The 23,087-nt window shown below is 37.6% G+C and overlaps 1 protein-coding gene across 3 annotated transcripts in view; it reads right to left on the bottom strand.

The window, feature by feature from the left end:
• The window catches only part of LOC106072028 (uncharacterized), a 34,812-nt gene that overhangs the window by 2,693 nt on the left and 9,032 nt on the right, over positions 1–23,087 (bottom strand). For 2 of the 3 annotated variants that reach the window (XM_056040995.1, XM_056040996.1), the window contains exons 2-4: positions 7,875–8,020; positions 5,266–5,325; positions 3,569–3,775 (exon numbers count right to left, since the gene is read on the bottom strand). In XM_056040995.1, coding sequence (XP_055896970.1) covers positions 3,569–3,775; positions 5,266–5,325; positions 7,875–8,020 — 413 coding nt within the window. Of the gene's footprint in view, positions 1–3,568; positions 3,776–5,265; positions 5,326–7,874; positions 8,021–8,702; positions 8,787–23,087 lie in introns of those variants that run through there. The other variant, XM_056040997.1, reaches the window with a different exon arrangement.

Below are 23,087 nucleotides of genomic sequence, written 5' to 3'. Positions count from 1 at the left end.
AATAAGGTTCACTGTCACCACCCCTGTCTTCACTTTCTAATAAAGTTCACTATCACCACCTCTGTCATCACTTTCTAATAAAGTTCACTGTCACCACCCCTTGTCATCACTTTCTAATAAAGTTCACTGTCACCACCTCTGTCATCACTTTCTAATAAAGTTCACTGTCACCACCCCTTGTCATCACTTTCTAATAAAGTTCACTGTCACCACCCCTGTCATCACTTTCTAATAAAGTTCACTGTCGCCACCTCTGTCATCACTTTCTAATAAGGTTCACTGTCGCCGCCTGTATCGCCGCTACCACCGTTTCACAACCCGTGTCGCTCTCTATCTTCTGGTTGTCTCAAACCATCCAGGAAGGTCTTCCACTCACATGAGCGAACCCTCTTCTGTTTTTCTGACACCCTCATGACCAGGCAACCCACACCGAACCTCAACACTGCTTCTCCCCTGCTTCTGTCCACTGGCGATAATTCCTTTCGTAAACCATTATTTGGAGCGACTCAAGCGATCGACCAAAATGTTCACATTTTCACTTAGGCGGAAATCAACTGTCACTTCTAAACAGTCCTTCCATATCCAGTGCTGAACAGTGCATAGGTGCGCACCACATGCGTCCTAGAGGAAATTAGTCTTACAGTAACGCTGTGCACATAAGGATGGCTGCCTGGTAGTGCGGTTTGCGCGCTGGACTGTCGTTTGGATTTATCGATGGTCCCGGGTTCAAACCCTGCCCGCTCCCATCCCCCGTAATCCTGCGGGAGGTTTGGACTAGGAAGTAAACTATCTTCAACTCTGAAGGAACATCCGAAACATGTAAAACATTGTACAAAACAAACAATAAATCATTTCAATGAAAATGATGCAAATGTAGAGTAGCCTACGATCAAGCTACATTTATCCAAACATTACATGCGAAGTTTAAATCAGAAATTTGAATTTATTGAATTCTTGTGTCTGTTCATTTTGAGCCTGGTGACTTGAGTAATGCATGTGATTATGATTGGTTTAAATTGTGTCCCAAAAGGTTAGTTCTATGTCTGTTTAATCGTTTATGATTATCAACATTACACCTTTTCAGAAACACATTTATAAGAAAGGAAATAAAAAAAAAATTTCATAGTAATACTAACCAGTTCATAGTACTGTCAACCAGTTCGTAAGACTACTAACCAGTTCATAGTACTGTCAACCAGTTCGCAAGACTACTAACCAGTTCATAGTACTACCAACCAGTTCGTAAGACTACTAACCAGTTCATAGTACTGTCAACCAGTTCGTAAGACTACTAACCTGTTCATAGTACTACCAACCAGTTCGTAAGACTACTAACCAGTTCATAGTACTGTCAACCAGTTCGCAAGACTACTAACCTGTTCATAGTACTGTCAACAGTTCGCAAGACTACTAACCAGTTCAAAGTACTGTCAACCAGTTCGTAAGACTACTAACCTGTTCATAGTACTGTCAACCAGTTCGTAAGACTACTAACCAGTTCATAGTACTGTCAACCAGTTTGTAAGACTACTAAACAGTTTATAATAATGTCAAACAGTTCATAAGACTACTAACCAGTTCATAGTACTGTCAACCAGTTCATAAGACTACTAACCAGTTCAAAATAATGTCAACCAGTTCATAAGACTACTAACCAGTTCATAGTACTGTCAACCAGTTCGTAAGACTACTAACCAGTTTATAATAATGTCAAACAGTTCATAAGACTACTAACCAGTTTATAGTACTGTCAACCAGTTTATAAGACTACTAACCAGTTCATAATAATGTCAACCAGTTCATAAGACTACTAACCAGTTCATAGTACTGTCAACCAGTTCGTAAAACTAATAACCAGTTCATAGTACTGTCAACCAGTTCGCAAGACTACTAACCTGTTCATAGTACTGTCAACAGTTCGCAAGACTACTAACCAGTTCAAAGTACTGTCAACCAGTTCGTAAGACTACTAACCTGTTCATAGTACTGTCAACCAGTTCGTAAGACTACTAACCAGTTCATAGTACTGTCAACCAGTTCGTAAGACTACTAACCTGTTCATAATAATGTCAACCAGTTCATAAGACTACTAACCAGTTCATAGTACTGTCAACCAGTTTGTAAGACTACTAAACAGTTTATAATAATGTCAAACAGTTCATAAGACTACTAACCAGTTCATAGTACTGTCAACCAGTTCATAAGACTACTAACCAGTTCATAGTACGGTCAACCAGTTCGTAAGACTACTAACCTGTTCATAATACTACCAACCAGTTCGTAAGACTACTAACCAGTTCATAGTACTGTCAACCAGTTCGTAAGACTACTAACCAGTTCATAGTACTGTCAACCAGTTCGTAAGACTACTAACCTGTTCATAATAATGTCAACCAGTTCATAAGACTACTAACCAGTTCATATGACTACTAACAAGTTCATAGTACTGTCAACCAGTTCGTAAGACTACTAACCAGTTTATAATAATGTCAAACAGTTCATAAGACTACTAACCAGTTCATAGTACTGTCAACCAGTTCGTAAGACTACTAACCAGTTTATAATAATGTCAAACAGTTCATAAGACTACTAACCTGTTCATAGTACTGTCAACCAGTTCGCAAGACTACTAACCAGTTCATAAAACTGTCAACCAGTTCGTAAGACTACTAACCAATTCATAGTGCTGTCAACCAGTTCGCAAGACTACAAACCAGTTCATAGTACTGTCAACCATTTCGTAAGACTACTAACCAGTTCATAGTACTGTCAACCAGTTCGCAAGACTACTAACCAGTTCATAGTACTGTCAACCAGTTCGTAAGACTATTAACCAGTTCATAGTGCTTTCAACCAGTTCGAAAGACTACAAACCAGTTCATAGTACTGTCAACCAGTTCGCAAGACTACTAACTAGTTCATAGTACTGTCAACCAGTTTGCAAGACTACTAACCAGTTCATAGTACTGTCAACTAGTTCGCAAGACTACTAACCAGTTCATAGTACTGTCAACTAGTTCGCAAGACTACTAACCAGTTCATAGTACTGTCAACCAGTTCGCAAGACTACTAACCAGTTCATAGTACTGTCAACCATTTCGCAAGACTACTAACCAGTTCATAGTACTGTCAACCAGTTCGCAAGACTACTAACCAGTTCATAGTACTGTCAACCAGTTGGCAAGACTACTAACCAGTTCATAGTACTGTCAACCAGTTGGCAAGACTACTAACCAGTTCATAGTACTGTCAACCAGTTCGCAAGACTACTAACCAGTTCACAGAACTGCTAACTAGTATATAGTAATACTAACCAGTTCATGGTTCTGCTAACCAGTTCAAAGTACAACTTACCAGTTCATAGAAATACTAAAACAAACTATTAACAATACTAACCAGTTCATAGAAATACTAAAACAAAATGTTAACAAATACTAACCAGTTCATAGAAATACTAAAACAAAATGTTAACAAATACTAACCAGTTCATAGAAATACTAAAACAAAATGTTAACAAATACTAACCAGTTCATAGAAATACTAAAACAAAATGTTAACAAATACTAACCAGCTAAATGCAGGACGATGTGGATGAAGAGGTAGACAAAAGCTACGAGGTAGACAGTCGATGTGAGGGTATCGTTGTCTTTCTTCTTCGTTCTGACGTAGACGATAACATAGATGATAAAGATGATGATTAATGTCAGACATCCACTGATAATTAGGTAGATAGGTATGAATGGGTCAGCCGGGCAGTAGTCTAAGTAGCTGGAACCTAAAGAAAATATAGTATATATTTCTATGACCGTGATGATTAGGACATTGGTAGCAGTTCCTCTTACGATAGAGGTTTACTAAACAAGACTTGTTAATTAATTGTTTAATTATTTGATAAATCTGTGGTTCGACATCACCCAATGTAACGCTTAGCTTCAGTTAAGTGTCTTTGATGACCAGTGACCAGTGATAAATAGTTCTGTTTTTTTTTTTTGTTTTTTTTTTAATGGCCTACGATAAACAAACAATTAAGCAAAAACGTATGGTATCTCTACATTAAGAGAATAATACTTTAACAAGTATAAAAAAAACAAAAAAAACAACAACAACAGATGTGGTGTTGAGACCTTTGAATAAATATTGAAATCATAAATATAATTATTACATTCATTATAACATTAATTATAATTAAACATGTTCCCCCATTCAGACCTTGCGACCTATACAGCTCTTCTGCTTCTGTGGCCCACGGTTAATAGGGGTGTCAGGTGGCCAGCACAACGACCAACCGCCTTTACTTTTCCCTAACTAATGTCATGTGCTGGGTGCCCTAATGATCGCAAAATTAAAAATACCAGTCTTCCTCAGGATTCGAACCCGGGACCCCTGGTTTGGAAGTTAAGCGCTTGACCATTCAGCCACCTCGCCTCGTATAATTAAATATACCTTTTTTTTTAAATCGTTGTATTTCCTTATTTGTGTAATTACCATAGACAAAAATAAATATAGACTGGCCGATAAAAGAGTTTTATGAAACGAAAATTTGTGACTTGCAATTTTGTGTACTTTATTATACAGCAGTGTAGTTTTGTTTAATCTCTAAGACTGAAGATCATGCAACTTTTCAGAATTCGTAAATCCGACAACAATAGATATACATGTTTTCAAGTTACATGAAGTTATTTCCTTTTTCCAGTCTATATTTATATATGTCTATGCTAATTACATTCTTCGAGTTCATATTGTATATTCTATATTATATATAGTCTCGTTAATTGCGATGTAATAGATAGGACTAAACTTTTCATTTTCTGTAAAGCTTGGGGGATAATATATAGAAAACAGTTGATGCTACTGAAAAAGGCTATTAGGGAAGATGTTTGACTTAAGAAAAAAAAGTGTTAATACGCTTCGATTACTTTGTATACACAAAAATTGTTACTATTAATTTTAATTGGAATAAAATGTAATAATAATGTCAATGGTAAACTTTACATCATAATATTCTTATATTTCCGTAACTTTAGAAGAAAGGTTTCTACGTATTCTCTCTCTCTCTCGCTCTCTTTTCTCTCTCTCTCTCTTTGTCTCTTTTTCTCTCTTTCTTTATTATTCTCTCTATTTCTCTCTCTTTTCTCTATTTCTTTCTCATTCTCTCTTATTCTCTCTCTCTCTCTCTTTCTGTCTATCACTCATAGTTTAAGAAAAAAACTATAAAATAAAATCCTAGGTCAAAATGACATAACAAAAGAATATTAAAATCCTTACCCATAATTATTTTAGCCAGTGTGTAGGCCAGTAAGAATAAGGATAAAACGCCAGACAAACCTACAAAGTGGAGATAAAAAGTTAACATGAAAGGTCATGAAGGTCTAGACATTTAGGTCTATTACAAATGTGAAAACATTCATAAAACAGACTCAAACGTTTAATTAGTTATTATTATTATAGCTTTTATATAGCGCTTCTTTCATGCTTATAGCATGCTCAGAGCGCTTTTGGTCCATTGTGGGGGGGGGGGGGGTATCTAGGTTTCCCGTGCTGCCTTTAGGCGCTCAGTAAACACAACTCTGCCCGAGTCGGGTGTCGAACCTCGAGCCCCCTCTAGGTAGCCAAGTCAAGCCAAGTTTAAGCGCACTTAGCCTCTCGACCACGCTTCCCACCGTTTCTAAATACTTGGTAATACAAAATGGGGACTGCAGAAATTAGAGATAATATGACTTTCATTTCGGTGAGGAAAAAGAAAAATTAAACTTAAGTTCCCTTTTCAGACCTTGCGATCTATCGGGCAGATGATGTTAATGGCATATGTTTCTTTGACCAACGGTTAACGGGCATGGTGTCATGTGGCAAACACAACGACCAGCCGCATTATCTTTCCTTAACTATCCATTAGAGTTGGATGGACTCGGGGGCTCCCTAAAAAATCGCGAAATTCAAAATCACAGTCTTCACCGAGATTTGAACACAGGACCCCAGTTTCGGAAGCCAAGCGCTTAACCACACAGCCACCGTGCCTCCATTCCGGTGATAAATATACAAAACAATTTTGTTGACAACAGGAGTCCAAAGTGACTCCAAAGTGACTCAAAAGTGACTCCAAGGTCGTATCTTGAAACAGTCTCCAACTCTTCACATGTCGCAATATGATTAGAGAACATTCGACCAATAAGCTACTGTTGAAAATATTTACGAGAGACTTTGTGACCTGTCATTAAACCGTGAGTTTGGTACTAGTAGCCCAGAGCTTGACAATAGTAATGGAAGAAACTTCAGAATTGTATTATATCTTTATTCGGCTAAGTTGAATACCATTGAAGACTATTGGAAAATGTTTAAATTGTTGTGCTCTGTCTCTATACGAAAATACGAAGGGCCTAATAATACTAGATTTGCTATAGAATAAAGCATGAAACTCACACTAGATCAGTGGTGCTCAAACTTTTTTCAGCCTAGGGGACATTTAAATTTCCGTCGCCGGTGTCACGGACCACATTACTTTCAACTGTCCCTAAGACTGTTGAAGCGTTGGGGCAACACGTATGATCTGTCAACCGTCTTTTTTTTTTCATTCATTTGTGTCTATTGCCTTAAATAGAATCTGTTTCAGTGTCCAATGTCCATTCTTTGATGCTGTCTTCCCATCTCTTTTTCTGCCTCTTTTTGTATTTAACTCTTTCTCTCCGTAATTATTTTCCACGTTCCGACGGAATTATTCCTTTGGCTCATTTGTGTTTCACAACTCTGTTATGATTAAACTTCAATAACTTTTTTGTATGAAATCAGGAAATGTTATATTAGGTATAGAATTAAAGAAAAGTGCACTACTCTTTTCATAAAACACAAATTAAAATTTATGAAACTAAAAATTAATTTAATAGGTCAAATCAACGTTGGTATCGTCAGTTTGGAGAGAAAGAGTTAATGGTACAGTTGCATGAAAGGAAAGTTTTTACGATCCCTGAGGAATTGGAGACATGGCCATACATTTTAGTTCACGTTTAAAGACAGCGGCAGTTCAACATGGGGGCCCTATTGTGATCCTATTTCTTATCTCCTTATTTGTGATGTAGTCTTTGCAGTTGATACCTAGTATCTTTCTAAACTCTATAGTCTATATCATTTCAAGTCAATTGCAAGCATTCCCCTCCCTGGTTCTGCAGTTAGCGTCCAAGATTCACAAGAAGATAAGAATGTGGTCAAGATCAATATGATTGTCGAGGGCTATGTCTTTGTCTTTCCAGATTATTTTTCTTTGCAAGTGCTGCTTAGACAGACTGTCCATTTCTGGCCAGTAATTCAGATTTGTTTCCTTCATTTGAAACGATTGCTTAGAGTATTTAAAACTTCTGACAATTGCCAAACTTTTCCCCTCCAATATCGATGTCCATTTTAAAGCTCTGTTGGCTATTGGTCATACTTTGTGTTTATTTCGACATTGATGTGCATACCAAATGCTGCGGAAGTCTTGTCTATGCGCACCACCGCAAAAAGAACATTTTGAATCCAAAAGGTTTTATAAGGGCTGTAGTTTTGAGACTATTTGACGACCCAGGCATGGAATTGTCTTTCACACACTAGGAGTCATACGCTACTTATCTTATCTTATATAATACAGACGTTACTTAAAAAAAGAAGATGATTACGTCCTACGCGTCATGCCTTCAGTCATGCATGTTAACCAATGACTTTAATATACTAGACATCTATTTAGTCTTGCAAGCCTTAACTTTATACCATTTCATAATAAAAAATTTTTAAAATTTAATACACTCGGAGTAAATTGCGTTACATCTTCATCAATCAACTAATAAATAACCTGCCAATACTGTTGGGAATAAACAAAAAAGGGCAGTAAATTCTGTATTAAAGCTTACATAACAGTTTCGGAGATTTCATTCGTCTGAAATAAGCTTTCCCCCTCTCTGTACTGCTGGTGAAGAGATTATTGTTCTCGAGAGTTACCTCCTCGCCATCTGTGGGTGATGGCGTCATTGCAGTCATTTCATTTACTTCGTCACCCCTGGAAAAAATAAACAAAGGCGTAGATAACGCTAGGCTACTAGGAAAATCATTGATTAATACAAATATGGTCAATGTCTCATTTTAGGTTTATTAAATTCAGGGCCGGCCCTAACAATTACGCGGCCCTATGCGAAACGGATTTCTCGCGGCCCGGTCTGGGTAAGGAAAGCATAATAAATTAATTACGATTTTGTATTAGAAAAAACATTCGTCTATGCAATAAATTTTTATTAAATAAAAGCTGACAATGCCGTTGTTTTTTTCTTTAATCGCGCACCCCAAAACAACAATTTTGCCTATTTTTCATGAGATTTTTTAAATAATTTTTCAAGAGATTTTAATAGTTTCAGGAGATTTCCACCACTTTTTCGTATATTTTTTTCTTATGACATCTTTTTCCCCAGTTACGCTTCTATTGGCTCGGAAGCTAAACGATTTACCGCTCAGCCCCCACGCATTATAAGATAACTTTAAATAATAGTTCTTTGATAATGAAAAAAAATGATAATTAAAAATGGATAAAGTAGATCTGATTCAAATATTAATATTAAAAAACTACCGATGCACTTTGGCTAAGCCATTAAAGACTTACTCATTACGGTCCCTTAAAGGATTCGCCCCTGCTAACTTAACAAAAGACATCTCTTCCAAATTATATATGAAAACAAAACAAACATTACATGCATTTTCAAACTATGATGCCACATGTACAAGTAGATCTTCTTCAGTCTAACTGTTATAGTCTTATACTAACAGCAAATTATGTAATTGACAATCATATCCAGTTTCCCACACACTGCCATGTAGGTCTGGTTATCACGTGACAGGCATCGGCACCTGCTATTGCATGTCCTAAATATAGCACTTCAGAGAAACTACTCAACGGAAGGGTTAATTAGTGTGTCCTCGTTCAATGCTAGGCTACTGACAGCCAGCGAGTGCACAGCGAGGGGTTGTTTGATACAGATGTAGACATGCAGAACAAGTTAACACGCAGCTAACATAGATGGAAGTTATCCCGGTATTAACATAGATGGAAGTTATCCCGGTATTAACATAGATGGAAGTTATCACGGTATTAACATAGATGGTAGTTATCATGGTATTAACATAGATGGTAGTTATCATGGTATTAACATAGATGGTAGTTATCACGGTATTAACATAGATGGTAGTTATCACGGTATTAACATAGATGGAAGTTGTCACGGTATTGACATAGATGGAAGTTATCCCGGAATTAACATAGATGGAAGTTATCACAAATTAACATAGATGGAAGTTATCCCTGAATTAACATAGATGGAAGTTATCTCGGAATTAACATAGATGGAAGTTATCACAAATTAACATAGATGGAAGTTATCCCGAATTATCCCGGAATTAACATAGATGGAAGTTATCAATGCATTAGCATAGATGGAAGTTATCACAAATTATCATAGATGGAAGTTATCCCGAATTATCCCGGAATTAACATAGATGGAAGTTATCAATGCATTAGCATAGATAGAAGTTATCACAAATTAACATAGATGGAAGTTATCCAGGAATTAACATAGATGAAAATTATCCCGGAATTAACATAGATGGAAGTTATCCCGGAATTAACATAGATGGAAGTTATCCCGGAATTAACAAAGATGGAAGTTATCCAGGAATTAACATAGATGGAAGTTATCCCGGAATTAACATAGATGGAAGTTATCCCGGAATTAACTTAGATGGAAGTTATCCCGGAATTAACATAGATGGAAGTTATCCAGGAATTAACATAGATGGAAGTTATCCCGGAATTAACTTAGATGGAAGTTATCCCGGAATTAACTTAGATGGAAGTTATCCCGGAATTAACATAGATGGAAGTTATCACAAATTAACATAGATGGAAGTTATCCCGGAATTAACATAGATGGAAGTTATCAAGGAATTAACATAGATGGAAGTTATCCCGGAATTAACATAGATGAAAGTTATCCCGGAATTAACATAGATAGAAGTTATCACAAATTAACATAGATGGAAGTTATCCCAGAATTAACATAGATGGAAGTTATCACGGAATAAGCATAGATGGAAGTTATCCCGGAATTAACATAGATGGAAGTTATCCCGGAATTAACATAGATGGAAGTTATCCCAGAATTAACATAGATGGAAGTTATCACGGAATAAGCATAGATGGAAGTTATCCCGGAATTAACATAGATGGAAGTTATCCCGAATTAACATAGATGGAAGTTATCCCAGAATTAACATAGATGGAAGTTATCCCAGAATTAACATAGATGGAAGTTATCACGGAATAAGCATAGATGGAAGTTATCCCTGAATTAACATAGATGGAAGTTATCCCTGAATTAACATAGATGGAAGTTATCCCAGAATTAACATAGATGGAAGTTATCCCAGAATTAACATAGATGGAAGTTATCACGGAATAAGCATAGATGGAAGTTATCCCTGAATTAACATAGATGGAAGTTATCCCAGAATTAACATAGATGGAAGTTATCACGGAATAAGCATAGATGGAAGTTATCCCAGAATTAACATAGATGGAAGTTATCACGGAATAAGCATAGATGGAAGTTATCCCAGAATTAACATAGATGGAAGTTATCACGGAATTAACATAGATGGAAGTTATCACGGAATTAACATAGATGGAAGTTATCCCGGAATTAACATAGATGGAAGTTATCCCGGAATTAACATAGATGGAAGTTATCCCGGAATTAACATAGATGGAAGTTATCCCGGAATTAACATAGATGGAAGTTATCCCGGAATAAACTTAGATGGAAGTTATCCCGGAATTAACATAGATGGAAGTTATCCCGGAATTAACATTGATGGAAGTTATCCCGGAATTAACATAGATGGAAGTTATCTCGGAATTAACATAGATAGAAGTTATCACAAATTAACATAGATGGAAGTTATCCCGGAATTAACATAGATGGAAGTTATCCCGGAATTAACATAGATGGAAGTTATCCCGAATTAACATAGATAGAAGTTATCACAAATTAACATAGATGGAAGTTATCCCAGAATTAACATAGATGGAAGTTATCCCAGAATTAACATAGATGGAAGTTATCCCAGAATTAACATAGATGGAAGTTATCCCAGAATTAACATAGATGGAAGTTATAGATGAAGGACGGTTTATAATTCTTTGCGCATTTTCGGTCTTAATTTTCTGTTTTTCTATTTCATTTGGGGCTACCCTGGTCACTTCACCTAGGGCTACCCTGGTCACTTCACCTAGGGCTACCCTGGTCACTTCACCTAGGGCTACCCTGGTCACTTCACCTAGGGCCTCCCTATATGCGTCACCTAGGGCCTTTTATCCGCTTCACCTAGGACCTCCATAGACACTTCACCTAGGGCTACCCTGGTCACTTCACCTAGGGCCTCCATAGACACTTCACCTAGGGCTACCCTGGTCACTTCACCTAGGGCCTCCCTATATGCGTCACCTAGGGCCTTTTATTCGCTTCACCTAGGGCCTCCATAGACACTTCACCTATGGCCTCCATAGACACTTCACCTAGGGCCTCCATAGACACTTCACCTAGGGCCTCCATAGACACTTCACCTAGGGCCTCCATAGACATTTCACCTAGGAACTCCCTAGACACTTCACCTAGGGCCTCCATAGACACTTCACCTAGGGACTCCATATTCGCTTCACCTAGAGCCTCCCTAGACGCTTCACCAAGGGCCTCCAATTACCTAAGGCCGGCCCTGTTTACAGTCTACATTTAGAATTTAGACCCGCGCTAACATGTAATACAAGTACCTTTCACCATATATTCTTTCTTGTCAAACAAAAATGCATTAAGTTAAAATAAAATCTTTATAAAAAGTTTGTAATTTAAATCTACGCTAATGCAATGTATTTTTTTAAAGAATGCAATTTTAATATTTGTGGCATCGGTCAAAAATTTTGTTAGTCAGCTAATTGGTTTAGTTTTATGTTTTAAATGAAGTATTAACTATTTATAATAATTTCTAACTGAAAGGAATTGTATTTGAAAAATGAACGCTTTTATTAAGGCAAATAAAAATAACATCAAACAGATTAATCTTAAAGACAACTAATTAATTGATGATGTGTGGTTTGAGAATTAATACTAGGAAATAAAAGAGTTTGTAAAGGAAATAGCAGCATTTTTCTTCCTGGACTAAATATTATGGTGCGTGTGTGTGTGTTTCTATGGTGACGGTGGGAAGATGTTAACGATTGGTTGTGAATGATGCAACATAGGTGGCGATGTCGTCAGCGGTCTTAGAAAACACAGACGACCCCAGAAGCCCAGACAGAAAGGACGCGTTATTCTAGTGGCCCAGTGGGTTAGGGTTTCTTCAGTATACCATTTTATATTATTACTTAAGCTTACTATACTTATTGCATTTCACCTCAAGTTGGTTTGAATTTGTCTATATTGTAATAAAAATTCTATTCAGTTCTGTTGACAAAGACGTTTTACAAGCTATTTCGAGTTTTAAAAGTTAATATATATTACGCCTACAGCGGTTTAGTTGTCAACCGGCAGTTTGGTGCTACAAGCCAACGACCGGAAGCAACACTATGCAGACATGAATTGAATACAACAAACTATAATCTATATTATTAGTAGTGTACTTTATTCTTTGCTAGAAAACCTGAGAAGACGTAAAAGATTAAAAAAAAAAAACAAGTCACGTGGTGGAGTTGTGACGATGTAATGTAATACAAGGCCAGGTCACTGTTAAAACACAACGCGATAACAGATGGAAAATACAGTTTCTTGAAAGACACAAACATACACATAGATGTAAATATACACATAATCACTCTAAAACGAAACACACATTCCTGAATTCTAAGAGGTGCATACACATAGACACAAACACACACACACACACAATCACTAATACTAAAGACCCAAACGAAATATAAAAGAAATAAAAGCAAAAAGTTCCCCCAATTTTAGACTTGCTACCCACGGGGGCAGTTTATGTAAATCTCTTCTGTTTCCACGACCGAAAATAAACGATGGTATCGTATGATCAGCACAAAGCATTACCGCTTTAGTTGTCCCCAGCTAATGTCAGGTATCCATTAGAGTTGGGGCGAACCCGGCAGCGTACTACTACTAGAGGTCCCGAACTTGGCAGAATTTAAGTCAATGGTTAACATGCATGACTAGATGCATGACGCGTATGATGTAATCATATTCTTTTTTAAAGTAACGTCTGTATTACATAAGATAAGATAAGACTAATTGATTTTTTTTTTACTAATTCATATCTTGTCTATAGCAATTAATAATTTATCAAAGTTTCAACTTGATCCGACAAATGGATGTGGGAGAAATAAAGTGTTCAACTTTTTTTACCAGACAGACAGATAGAGTGAGTTGATATAAGCTTTGTAACAAAAAAAAATTTAAAGAGATAGTTTGGCAATCCAAAGAAATAAAGAGACCAAACATACAAGTTGGCAGCAGTTATTATCAAGTGTCTAGCCCTTGACCTTTCTAGACACGTTCTGCGTTTAACCAAGTCAGTGAAAACGTTAGTTCACAAACTGACTGTCGGTCTTCAAAGATATTTCAAGCACGTCAATTGTTCCTTGCGACCCACCCAGCCATGAAACACCAAGAGGTTCGACCCGTGATTTTGATTCGAGAACGACCTTATTGATACATGACATCTATCGATACAGAATGCAGTGCCGGCCTGGCACAGGAGCGAGTGAAATAAATTGGGAGCATTGTTGTGGGCTGCAGTCTACCTGTGTTGTAGGTCAACATGGGCCGCTGTGACCTGGTTTACATCTTAAGTGTTTTGATTCTGTCACGTGCTTTATTCTCGCCTCTCTCTCTCTCTCTCTCTGTTATTTAACCTAACTGTAAGCCAATATTATTCTGTCTATTGCTACAACACTCGATCTCTTATTGTTCATTGTAGTCGCTGATTAATTTCTCCTCAATTCTTCTTCTTCGTTCTCATTTTACACGTCGGTGGGTTCAGATCAGTAATCCTATATCTGAGATGAACTGCACAGTGGTTGCCAGATCAGGTAGTTCAGATCAGTAATCCTATATCTGAGATGAACCGCGCAGTGGTTTCCAGATAAGGCAGTTCAGATCAGTAATCCTATATCTGAGATGAACCGCGCAGTGGTTTCCAGATAAGGCAGTTCAGATCAGTAATCCTATATCTGAGATGAACCGCGCAGTGGTTTCCAGATCAGGCAGTTCAGATCAGTAATCCTATATCTGAGATGAACCGAGCAGTGGTTTCCAGATAAGGCAGTTCAGATCAGTAATCCTATATCTGAGATGAACTGCGCAGTGGTTTCCAGATCAGGCAGTTCTTTCAGATTTTCTTCTATAGGAGGATTTTGTGGCCAGTGTCTTGTTCGGGTCACTTGATATAGTAAGCAGCTTTGTAGGACATAGTCAGCATTCTCTAGTGAAACTCCAAAAACGCAGGTTTCGCTAATCCCGGCTTCCGGAACAAATCTTGTCTCATTCTGTTGTGTCCGGTTCTGAGTCGAAAAATTAGGCGTCTGATTTCTCCTCCAAAATTCTCTCTCTTTCTCTCCCTTTTTCTCTGGCTTTTTTTTATCTTTCTCTCTAACAAGAACGAAAAGAGGTGAGGTAGAAGAAGCAGTGTTATGGTGGAGAAATGACGTACTCAAAATCTGTACCAGATAGCCTTGTAAAAGCGTTATGATAAGAACAACATATAGAGAAAAAAAATATATATATATATAAAAGATTATATTAAATGTAATTGTATCAATTAGTTTGGATTAGTCATGTGATTTTATTTATGATCGACCTAGACAAACCTGTGTGATTAATAATATTTTTATCAATTGTTTTTGTTTATGGTTTTAGCTTTCTCGATGCGCTATGATTTTATCACTTCTCTGGACCAGTTGAGAAATTGCTGAGGAAAAGAGAACATCGCTGGCAGAAGAATAGCGCCAGAGAAGAAAAGCAAGGCCCACGACACTAGCTCTTGCTGGAATAACCTGCCCAGTGTGCAGACGAACATTCCGGGCTCACATAGGTCTCACCAGCCACATGAGGAGGCATAGAACCCCAGTGCAAAGCCCTCAGCCCCCTGGATGACAAAAGTGGTCATCGTTGAACCACGATGGACGAACTATATAAAATTTGAAAGGGGAGGGAAGAAAAGTGTAACTTGTGAATGTTTACATGATCGTTTTTTTAATGCATACACACATTTTAACTCAAGTCACAAGAGACTTAATTAACTTATACCACCACATCTGCCAATTACAATTTCTTTCCCTTGTTCGAGATACCAAAGAAAATAATTAATTACCAATAGTTAATTAACTGATTGGTTAAACTTTTTTTTAGTGATTCTTGTGTAGTCAGGTAAAAGAAATAAGTGTGCGAAATTTTTAGCTTGATCTGAGATTGGGTGTGGGAGAAATCAAGTGTACAAACTTTTTTTTACCAGACAGACAGACAGACAAGAGATGATATAAGCTTTGTAAAAATGTTAACGTTTAGCTGACGAACGATGCAATAGTGAGTGTCAAACAGAAGACGAGAGACTATATTAAACAGTATTACCATCTAATTGTACATTCGCCACGAGTCAAGATCAGGTCGGTCTAAAAGAGGACAAAGAGAAAAAAAAAAAGGGGGGGGGGAGAGAGACAAGGGAAGTTAATTCAAAGAAGAAAAGAAGAAATAGATTTGAGCGTGACATAGCAACGTGAAGTGGCGCAACCATTAGCGCGATTATTTACGCCTGGAATGTTTCAGTTTAAGCCTTCTCCACGAACATGTAAAGTATATTTGTATTGGAATAAAGTTGGAAACGTCAAGTAATATATTTTTTACAAAGCTTATATCAGCTATGTCCGTCTGTCTGTCAGTCTGTCTGTCCGTCTGGTAAAAAGTGTGTACACGTTATTTGTCCTCTCACCCATTCTCGGATCACGTCAAAACCTTGCCACTTTAATTATTCACTGGCATAGACAAGACATGAATCAATGAAAAAAATTTAAACAATTATTAAAAATAATTGCAGCTCGTTAATTATTTTGTTTAATACCAGCAAATGAAATTAATCCTTTAATATTCACAGATACGGCTAAATATGTAGGGCTTCGTCCCCTTAGATAATTAAACACATTATTTTCCCCACATCTATTCTCGGATCAAGTTGAAGCTTTAAGAAAAAAATATATATTATACATCACGCGAATCAATAAAAACAAATTAACCTGTTATCTGATCTATTATTGGTAATTAATTATTTTGTTTGGTAAGGGTAATAAGTTTGACATTATACAGAGATCTAGTTTTAAGCACGGAGTTGGGTTTTATTTTCCTTTGGATAAGCTTTTTTTAAAAGGAATTTTTATATTTTGCTTGTTAATAATTTACAAACCAGCTTTATGCCAACTAGCTGGAATTAAATAACTCAGTCGAAAAGCTGTGAAGTAGATTATAAACATTATTTACGTGAAACGAAATTAAAACCTTTTGATGTTTCTGATAATATTTTATAAATACAGCTTTTACATAATACAAGGAGTCCAGTTTAGTGCTAGAGAAATGTGACAGATAAAGCCAAGGGAAGTCAATGGTTCACTCTTTATACAACACAGACGAAATTAAAGTCAATTCAAATGAGCTGTAGTCCCTAGCCGTGGCGTAGCTACCATGGTGCCCGGGCAGGGGTCCACATGACCCTTTGAAAGAAAACCAAAAGGAAAACAAACGTTCGCTATAAGAATTTTTAAACAGTATCTTGCCCGCTCTAGTGGTATGCCCTATAGACTGTCATGTCTATAGTCCAGGGTTCGAACCCTGCCCAACGACATCCACCAACATCTAGCGGAAGGTTTGGGTTAGGCTGTACTAATCCCCAATTCTTAAGGACCATTCCAGACATGTAAAACAAAACCAACATAGATTGTTAGAAGTCGTTACTGAATTGACATTTGTACCTGCATGCAGGGCCGACCTTAGGGCAACTGCAATCTATGCGGCCACAGTTGGCACCGCAATTTTTAATAGGCGCCGCGCTAATTCCAGGTCTAAATTATTAAATTAAATCATTATGACTTATTTATAATAACAGGGTTTTCGTAGCCTTCTGATTTTCCAGGGCCTTTTGGAAATCTTCTGGAATTGCATAATATACGAAAAAGTCCTGGAAATCGTATGAAATTATTCAAATCTCCTGAAAAATAGACACAATTGTTATTTAGGCGTTCCAAAAAAAAAAAAAAACCCGGCATTGTCAGCTTTCATTTAAAACTAATTTATTGCTAAGACGAATTCACTTTCTAATACAAAATCTTAATTTTGACAGTATGCATTGCATATCACTATCTAGACTGGACTGGAGATTTTAATACTTGCAGGAGATGTCCATGACTTTTAAAATATATTTTGCAATTTAAGGAGTCATTAGTCTATTTATGTTTGTTGTAAAATGTTTTACATGTTTCGGATGTTCCTTCAGAGTTGAAGATAGTTTACTTCCTAGTCCAAACCTCCCGCAGGACGACGGGGGATGGGAGCGGGCAGGGTTTGAACCCTCGACCGTTGATAAATCCGAACAACAGTCCAGCGCACAAACCGCACGACCAGCCATCCATCCATTTATCATTGCCTCTAATAATTTACACCTAGAACACCTAGAACACCTAGAACACCTAGAACTAGCGTGGAGCCTATGAAAGTGTGAGGCCTACCTCTTTCGCAAAGGTTGCAGAGGCCTAAAGCCCGGCCCTGACTCGAACTCTAGCCTATAAACGAAACGTTAGTTCAACACTAGGGCCTAAAACGTCAGTACCGCCATCTTGTTGCACACTTTGGAAAACTTATCTCTTGGTCACTAAGCGTCAGTGACCTGTCAATCAAACATGTCATACTGAGATACTTGGGGGGGGGGGGGGGGGGTATCGTTCAGTACAAAAAGTATTTAAATGTGATCATCACAAATTAAAATCAGTTCTCCGCTACGTTATTAGTAATAATATATGCGCCACAAGTCGAGATTTTTTCTCTAAAGCAGCGGTTCTCAGCCTTTTATGCTCGACGACCCCTTTTTACCATCCCCCACTCTTCTGCGACCCCCCCCCCCCCCCGCTCACATATACAGCAATAGAAGAATAGACAATAACAATCCATTTTTTTTCGATGGTCTTTGGCGACCCCTGGCAAATCGTCAATCGACCCCCCAAGGGGGTCGCGACCCACAGGTTGAGAACCCCTGCTCTTTAAAGGAACACATCACACATTCTGAGTATTTAGCAGAGCACTTTGCTTTGTATTTCTTGGAGAGATTAAATCACGTAGTGGCCTACCAGTGAATTATGCCAGTAGTTCGTGGAACATGTAGCCAGACCTCGTAGAACACAATTGTTCCGCGGAACACAATTTGGGAAATAATTGAATAATACATAAGTCTTGACTTCCAGTCGTAATGTTAGCAAGGGGTTCAGTAATTCATGTGGCTAAAGTGTTTTTATTTATATAGCCATCTATTGTTTCTTTTCAAATTTTAAACAAACGGCCTCTCTACACAAAGGCTTAGCTTAGGCGTTGTACATTTTCCATATAAAACAATATTAATTATTTACGACTAGTTAATTGACTTATTTATTAATGTGTGAATGATTCGTGTGTTGTCATTAGACCATGTTCAAAACTAAATGACAGAGAAGCATATTTTGTGAATGTTATCTATTGCCACTGAGGACTGCTCCGACAGATCTGCAAACGGAATAGATTGACTTACAAAACCAGACATCCCTGCTTGACAAATTTAGAGCGATGCGGACAAATGATTTTTTTTTGCCGTTTAGCCAGATGAAACTTTTCAAATTTTCGAAATCAAGTTTTAAGGATGATCACAATGTTTACAAGCACTTCATTGAGTAGACAAACTTTTTCAGTAATAAAACGGATGAGACCGATCTTACGTAATCGCCCTACGTGTGTACGTAGGTCTAGTAGTGCTACGGGTTTCTAATAAAACTATTTAAAATGGTTTATTCTCTATTTCATTTTTTATAAATCTTTTCGATGATGTGGCCCGCGACAAGAGTGTCAGAAATTAAAATGACCCGCCGGTCGAAAAATATTGGGCATCACTGTCATAAAAAAATGAATAATTCTGCAAAGTTTCAACTTGGTCCGAGAATGGGAAATGGAGGAAATAATGTGTACAAAATTTCACTCGGACAGACAGAATTGATAAAAACAATAGTTCTGTTCACTATTTTCTTTTCTCTTTCTCCCTTGATTGATCTCATTACACGCACGTGTAATCTCTTTCCATTGTTTCGCTTGTCTGTTTCTTCTTGTCTCCTGTTACAGTTCCCGGTAGGAACTGAAAAATGATCAATTAATCAAACACCCGAGGCTACAGTTATGTCTCTTTGTCAAACTACGATCTAGTAAAGTTGGCAACGTCGCTACACTCGAATAAAAAATGTACTTACGCTACCAAAAGTATTAGTTTCGCTTGTTGCTATATAAATAAATAATTAATTACCAGTAATTAATTGTCTAATTGGTCACTTTTTTTTATTGATTCACGTATTCTCTATCTCAATGAATAATTGTGCGAAGTTTCAGGTTTATCCGAGAATGGGTGTGGGAGAAATAATGCGTACACACTTTTTACCAGACAGACAGACTGACAGAGTGAGTTGATATAAGCTTTGTAAAAAGATCTTTGATTAAGAAAGAGAACTAAGAACACATAAGAAATACTACATAAGGCGTTTCTTCTCGAGTCCGAAGATTATTGAGGAGTACAGTGTTGCACGTGGTTACGTAGCCCGAGCTGTGACCTACATATATTGCTACACATTACGCAAACACAACCGTTGTTCTTAGAAGTAAAACTAACTGACTTGAGCTAAAACCCCAAAAATTACAAACACGAGTTATCTCGTCACCATTTGTTGTGTGTGTGTGTCAAATGATTTTGTGTTTTCAATATTGTAATGTTTCGTATGTTTCTTCAGATATGAAGTATAATCCTTTCTAAGACCTCTCACAGGACGACGGAGGATGTCAGGGGGCAGGCTTTGAGCCTGGGACTATCGAAACCATCCCAACGACAGCCCGGTGGCTGGGGCAGATGTGGTGAGACGTGAACATTTTACTTTTGTGTTGATATTTTGGTATGGTAGAGTTATACCCCTGTCTTTATATACTCCCAGGTTATGAATGAGCTTATGAATGTGAAAAGTCTGCACATGGTGTGACAGTGTGAACTAAATGTTTTTTCCTGCTTGTTTGTGAGAGTCAGCGGTCTATTTTTTCCCTGTACCGGTGTTTACGTTAGACAGTAGAGAACGGATTCTTTTTCGCTATACCAGAGTGTTTCTATATAAGTAATTAACTTGTATTTTCATGAAAGATGGAGTTTTCTGGATTCTTTTAGGATATATCTTACCAATAAGTGTTTACAGTAGATCTACAGTAGTCGTTGGGGGTAACCCCTAATGAGCCAAGAAAAGAACCAGGGTCGGACTGGGTGTCATCATCGGCCCGGGCATTTCTATACCATCCGGCCCATACATTGTATATTATATAAGGAAAATCAAATTCTAGGCATACCTGCCCTCGCAATCAATATGTTAAGTTTGATAATGTATCGATAGCTGTACACATGTCTACAGTGAACACTAGATCCTTATAAGGAATATAACCGGTAGACCTTATGTTGCATTTTAATCTCTAAGTGTGTAGGTCCTAAAAGGATAAGCCTACTAGATCTAGTAGGCGCTAGTAGAGTCTGTATAATATTTGTTTAAAATACATCGCTCAGAAGGCATCTTTTATAAGGGGGCGCAATAAAACCTTTAATAATTTAGCACGTGCCGCCCTTATCTTATAAAATACAGACGTGACTTCAAAAAGAAGATGATTACTGTGAGCCTATTTGGGTACCGGCCCACCGGGCATTTGCCCGAATGCCCATATAGCCAGTCCTCCCCTGAAACGAACCTAACATACCACTCCCCAGGTGCATATGTTTTATTTTCTGCTCTGTAAGTCACATGCGAAGCTAAGTAATTAGCCTCAATGTTTCTTTTGTACTGATTGCCACACACGTAGTTTAACTGTCATGTAAAAACTGTCATGTAGTCTGACTCTACTCGTCCAAGTAAGTATAATTATATGTTTTGTAGATGCTTTATACTTATATATAGGCTAGTGGCGCTATTGTGTCTGCAGCAAAACACACACACACACAGAAATGTAGGCTGCATGCCAGTTTTTTAATTGCTACTTTAATGAAATGCAAATTCTGGAAGGTCATGTTGTAGCGTGTTATAACTATATGAATACTAAGAGTCTAGTTTAAATCCAGACAAATCACCGGGGACAGCGACACGCAAAAACACTATAACAGTTAAGGCGTAGCCATATAGGAGTTTTGTACACAGATACATTATGGTGAACAGTTGATCCTCAAGTTGGGGACACCTCTGCCTGCACGAGAAACTAAATTGTTGGAGAATACAGTTCCACAAAGATAATGAAACTATGTCACGGAAACGCTTCACTGAAACATGTCACAGAAACACTTCACTGAAACATGTCACAGAAACACTTCACTGAAACATGTCAGAGAAACACTTCATATAAACAGGCCGGTCTTAGGCCACTGCAACCAATGCGGTCGCAGTGGGCCCCGTGCTTTCATAGGCCCCGCGCCAATTCATGGTGTAATTATTAAATTGCAAAATATATACAAAAAAACTCCTGGAAATCTCCTGAATTTATTAAAATCTCCTGAAAACTTTTTAAAATCTCCAGAAAAATAGACAAAATTGTCATTTGTGGGTGTCATTAATTGCGGAAAACGCAAATCCTACGCGTGATAAAAGGAAAAAAGGCATTGTCAGTTCCAATACTTTATTTATAGGCCATTGGTTACAAAGTTCGTAAAGTACAGTTCGCAATTTTTAACTTAGTAAAGTCGATTTTTTTTTCTTATACAAAATCTTAATTTTCACTTAATATCCTTATTCCCACTCAGACTAGGCCCCGCGCAATCAGTTTCGCATAGGGCCCGCAATTGCTAGGACCGGCCCTGCATATAAACATGTCACGGAAACACTTCACTGAAACATGTCACAGATACACTTCATTGAAACTCTTCACAAAACATTTTACAGAAAAATGTCAAAGAAACATGCCACATAAACACTTTACATAAACACTTCACAGAAACATATCGCAGAAACAATTTACTGAAACATTTCACAGAAACACTAAAAAAAGATATAGAAAAACAGAGCGAATGAGAGAGAGAAAGAGAGAGGGAGAAAGAAAGAGAGAGAGAGAAAGAGAGAGAAAAAGAGAGAGAGAGAGAAAGAGAGAAAGAGAGAGAGAAAGCGAAAGAGAGAGAGAGAGAAAGAGAGAAATAGAGAGAGAGAAATAGAGAGAGAAAGAGAGAGAGAGAAGGAGAGAAAGAGAGAGAGAAAGAGAGAGAAAGAGAGAGAGAAAGCGAGAGAAAGCGAGAGAAGTAGAGAGAAAGAGAGAGAAATAGAGAAAAAGAGAGAGAGAGAGAAAAAGAGAGAAAGAGAGAGAAAGAGAGAGAAAGAGAGAAAGAACGAAAGAGTCCAAAATAGAATATGGGAAAAGGAACAAGGAAAACAGAAAGTGAGAGAGAGAAAGAAAGAAAAAAAAGAGAAGCGAAAGAGCAAATGAGCTAGGCAGGAGGGAGAGAGAAGAGAAAAGAGAGAAAGAGAAGGAAAAGAGGGGGAGAAGAGCGAGAGGGAGAGAGACAAAAGAGTGAGGTAAAAATGTAGAGAGCTGTAGTGATAGAGAGAGAAGAGAGTGTGTGTGTGAGAGAGAGAGAAATAGAAAGAGAGAGAGAGAGAAATTAATATTAGACCTATTAAATGAGATCAGGACGACCTCCCCAGAACCAGGATATATCACGGAGACGCCCACTTATGGGAAAAACCGCTTTAGAAGCGGATAGAATGATTAGGGCAATACAATTAGGAGGAGCATATCTCTGTAATG

This window comes from Biomphalaria glabrata, chromosome 9 (assembly GCF_947242115.1).
Source record: "Biomphalaria glabrata chromosome 9, xgBioGlab47.1, whole genome shotgun sequence".
Classification (NCBI taxonomy): domain Eukaryota; kingdom Metazoa; phylum Mollusca; class Gastropoda; family Planorbidae; genus Biomphalaria; species Biomphalaria glabrata.
This window is presented reverse-complemented; position numbering and strand designations above follow the sequence as displayed.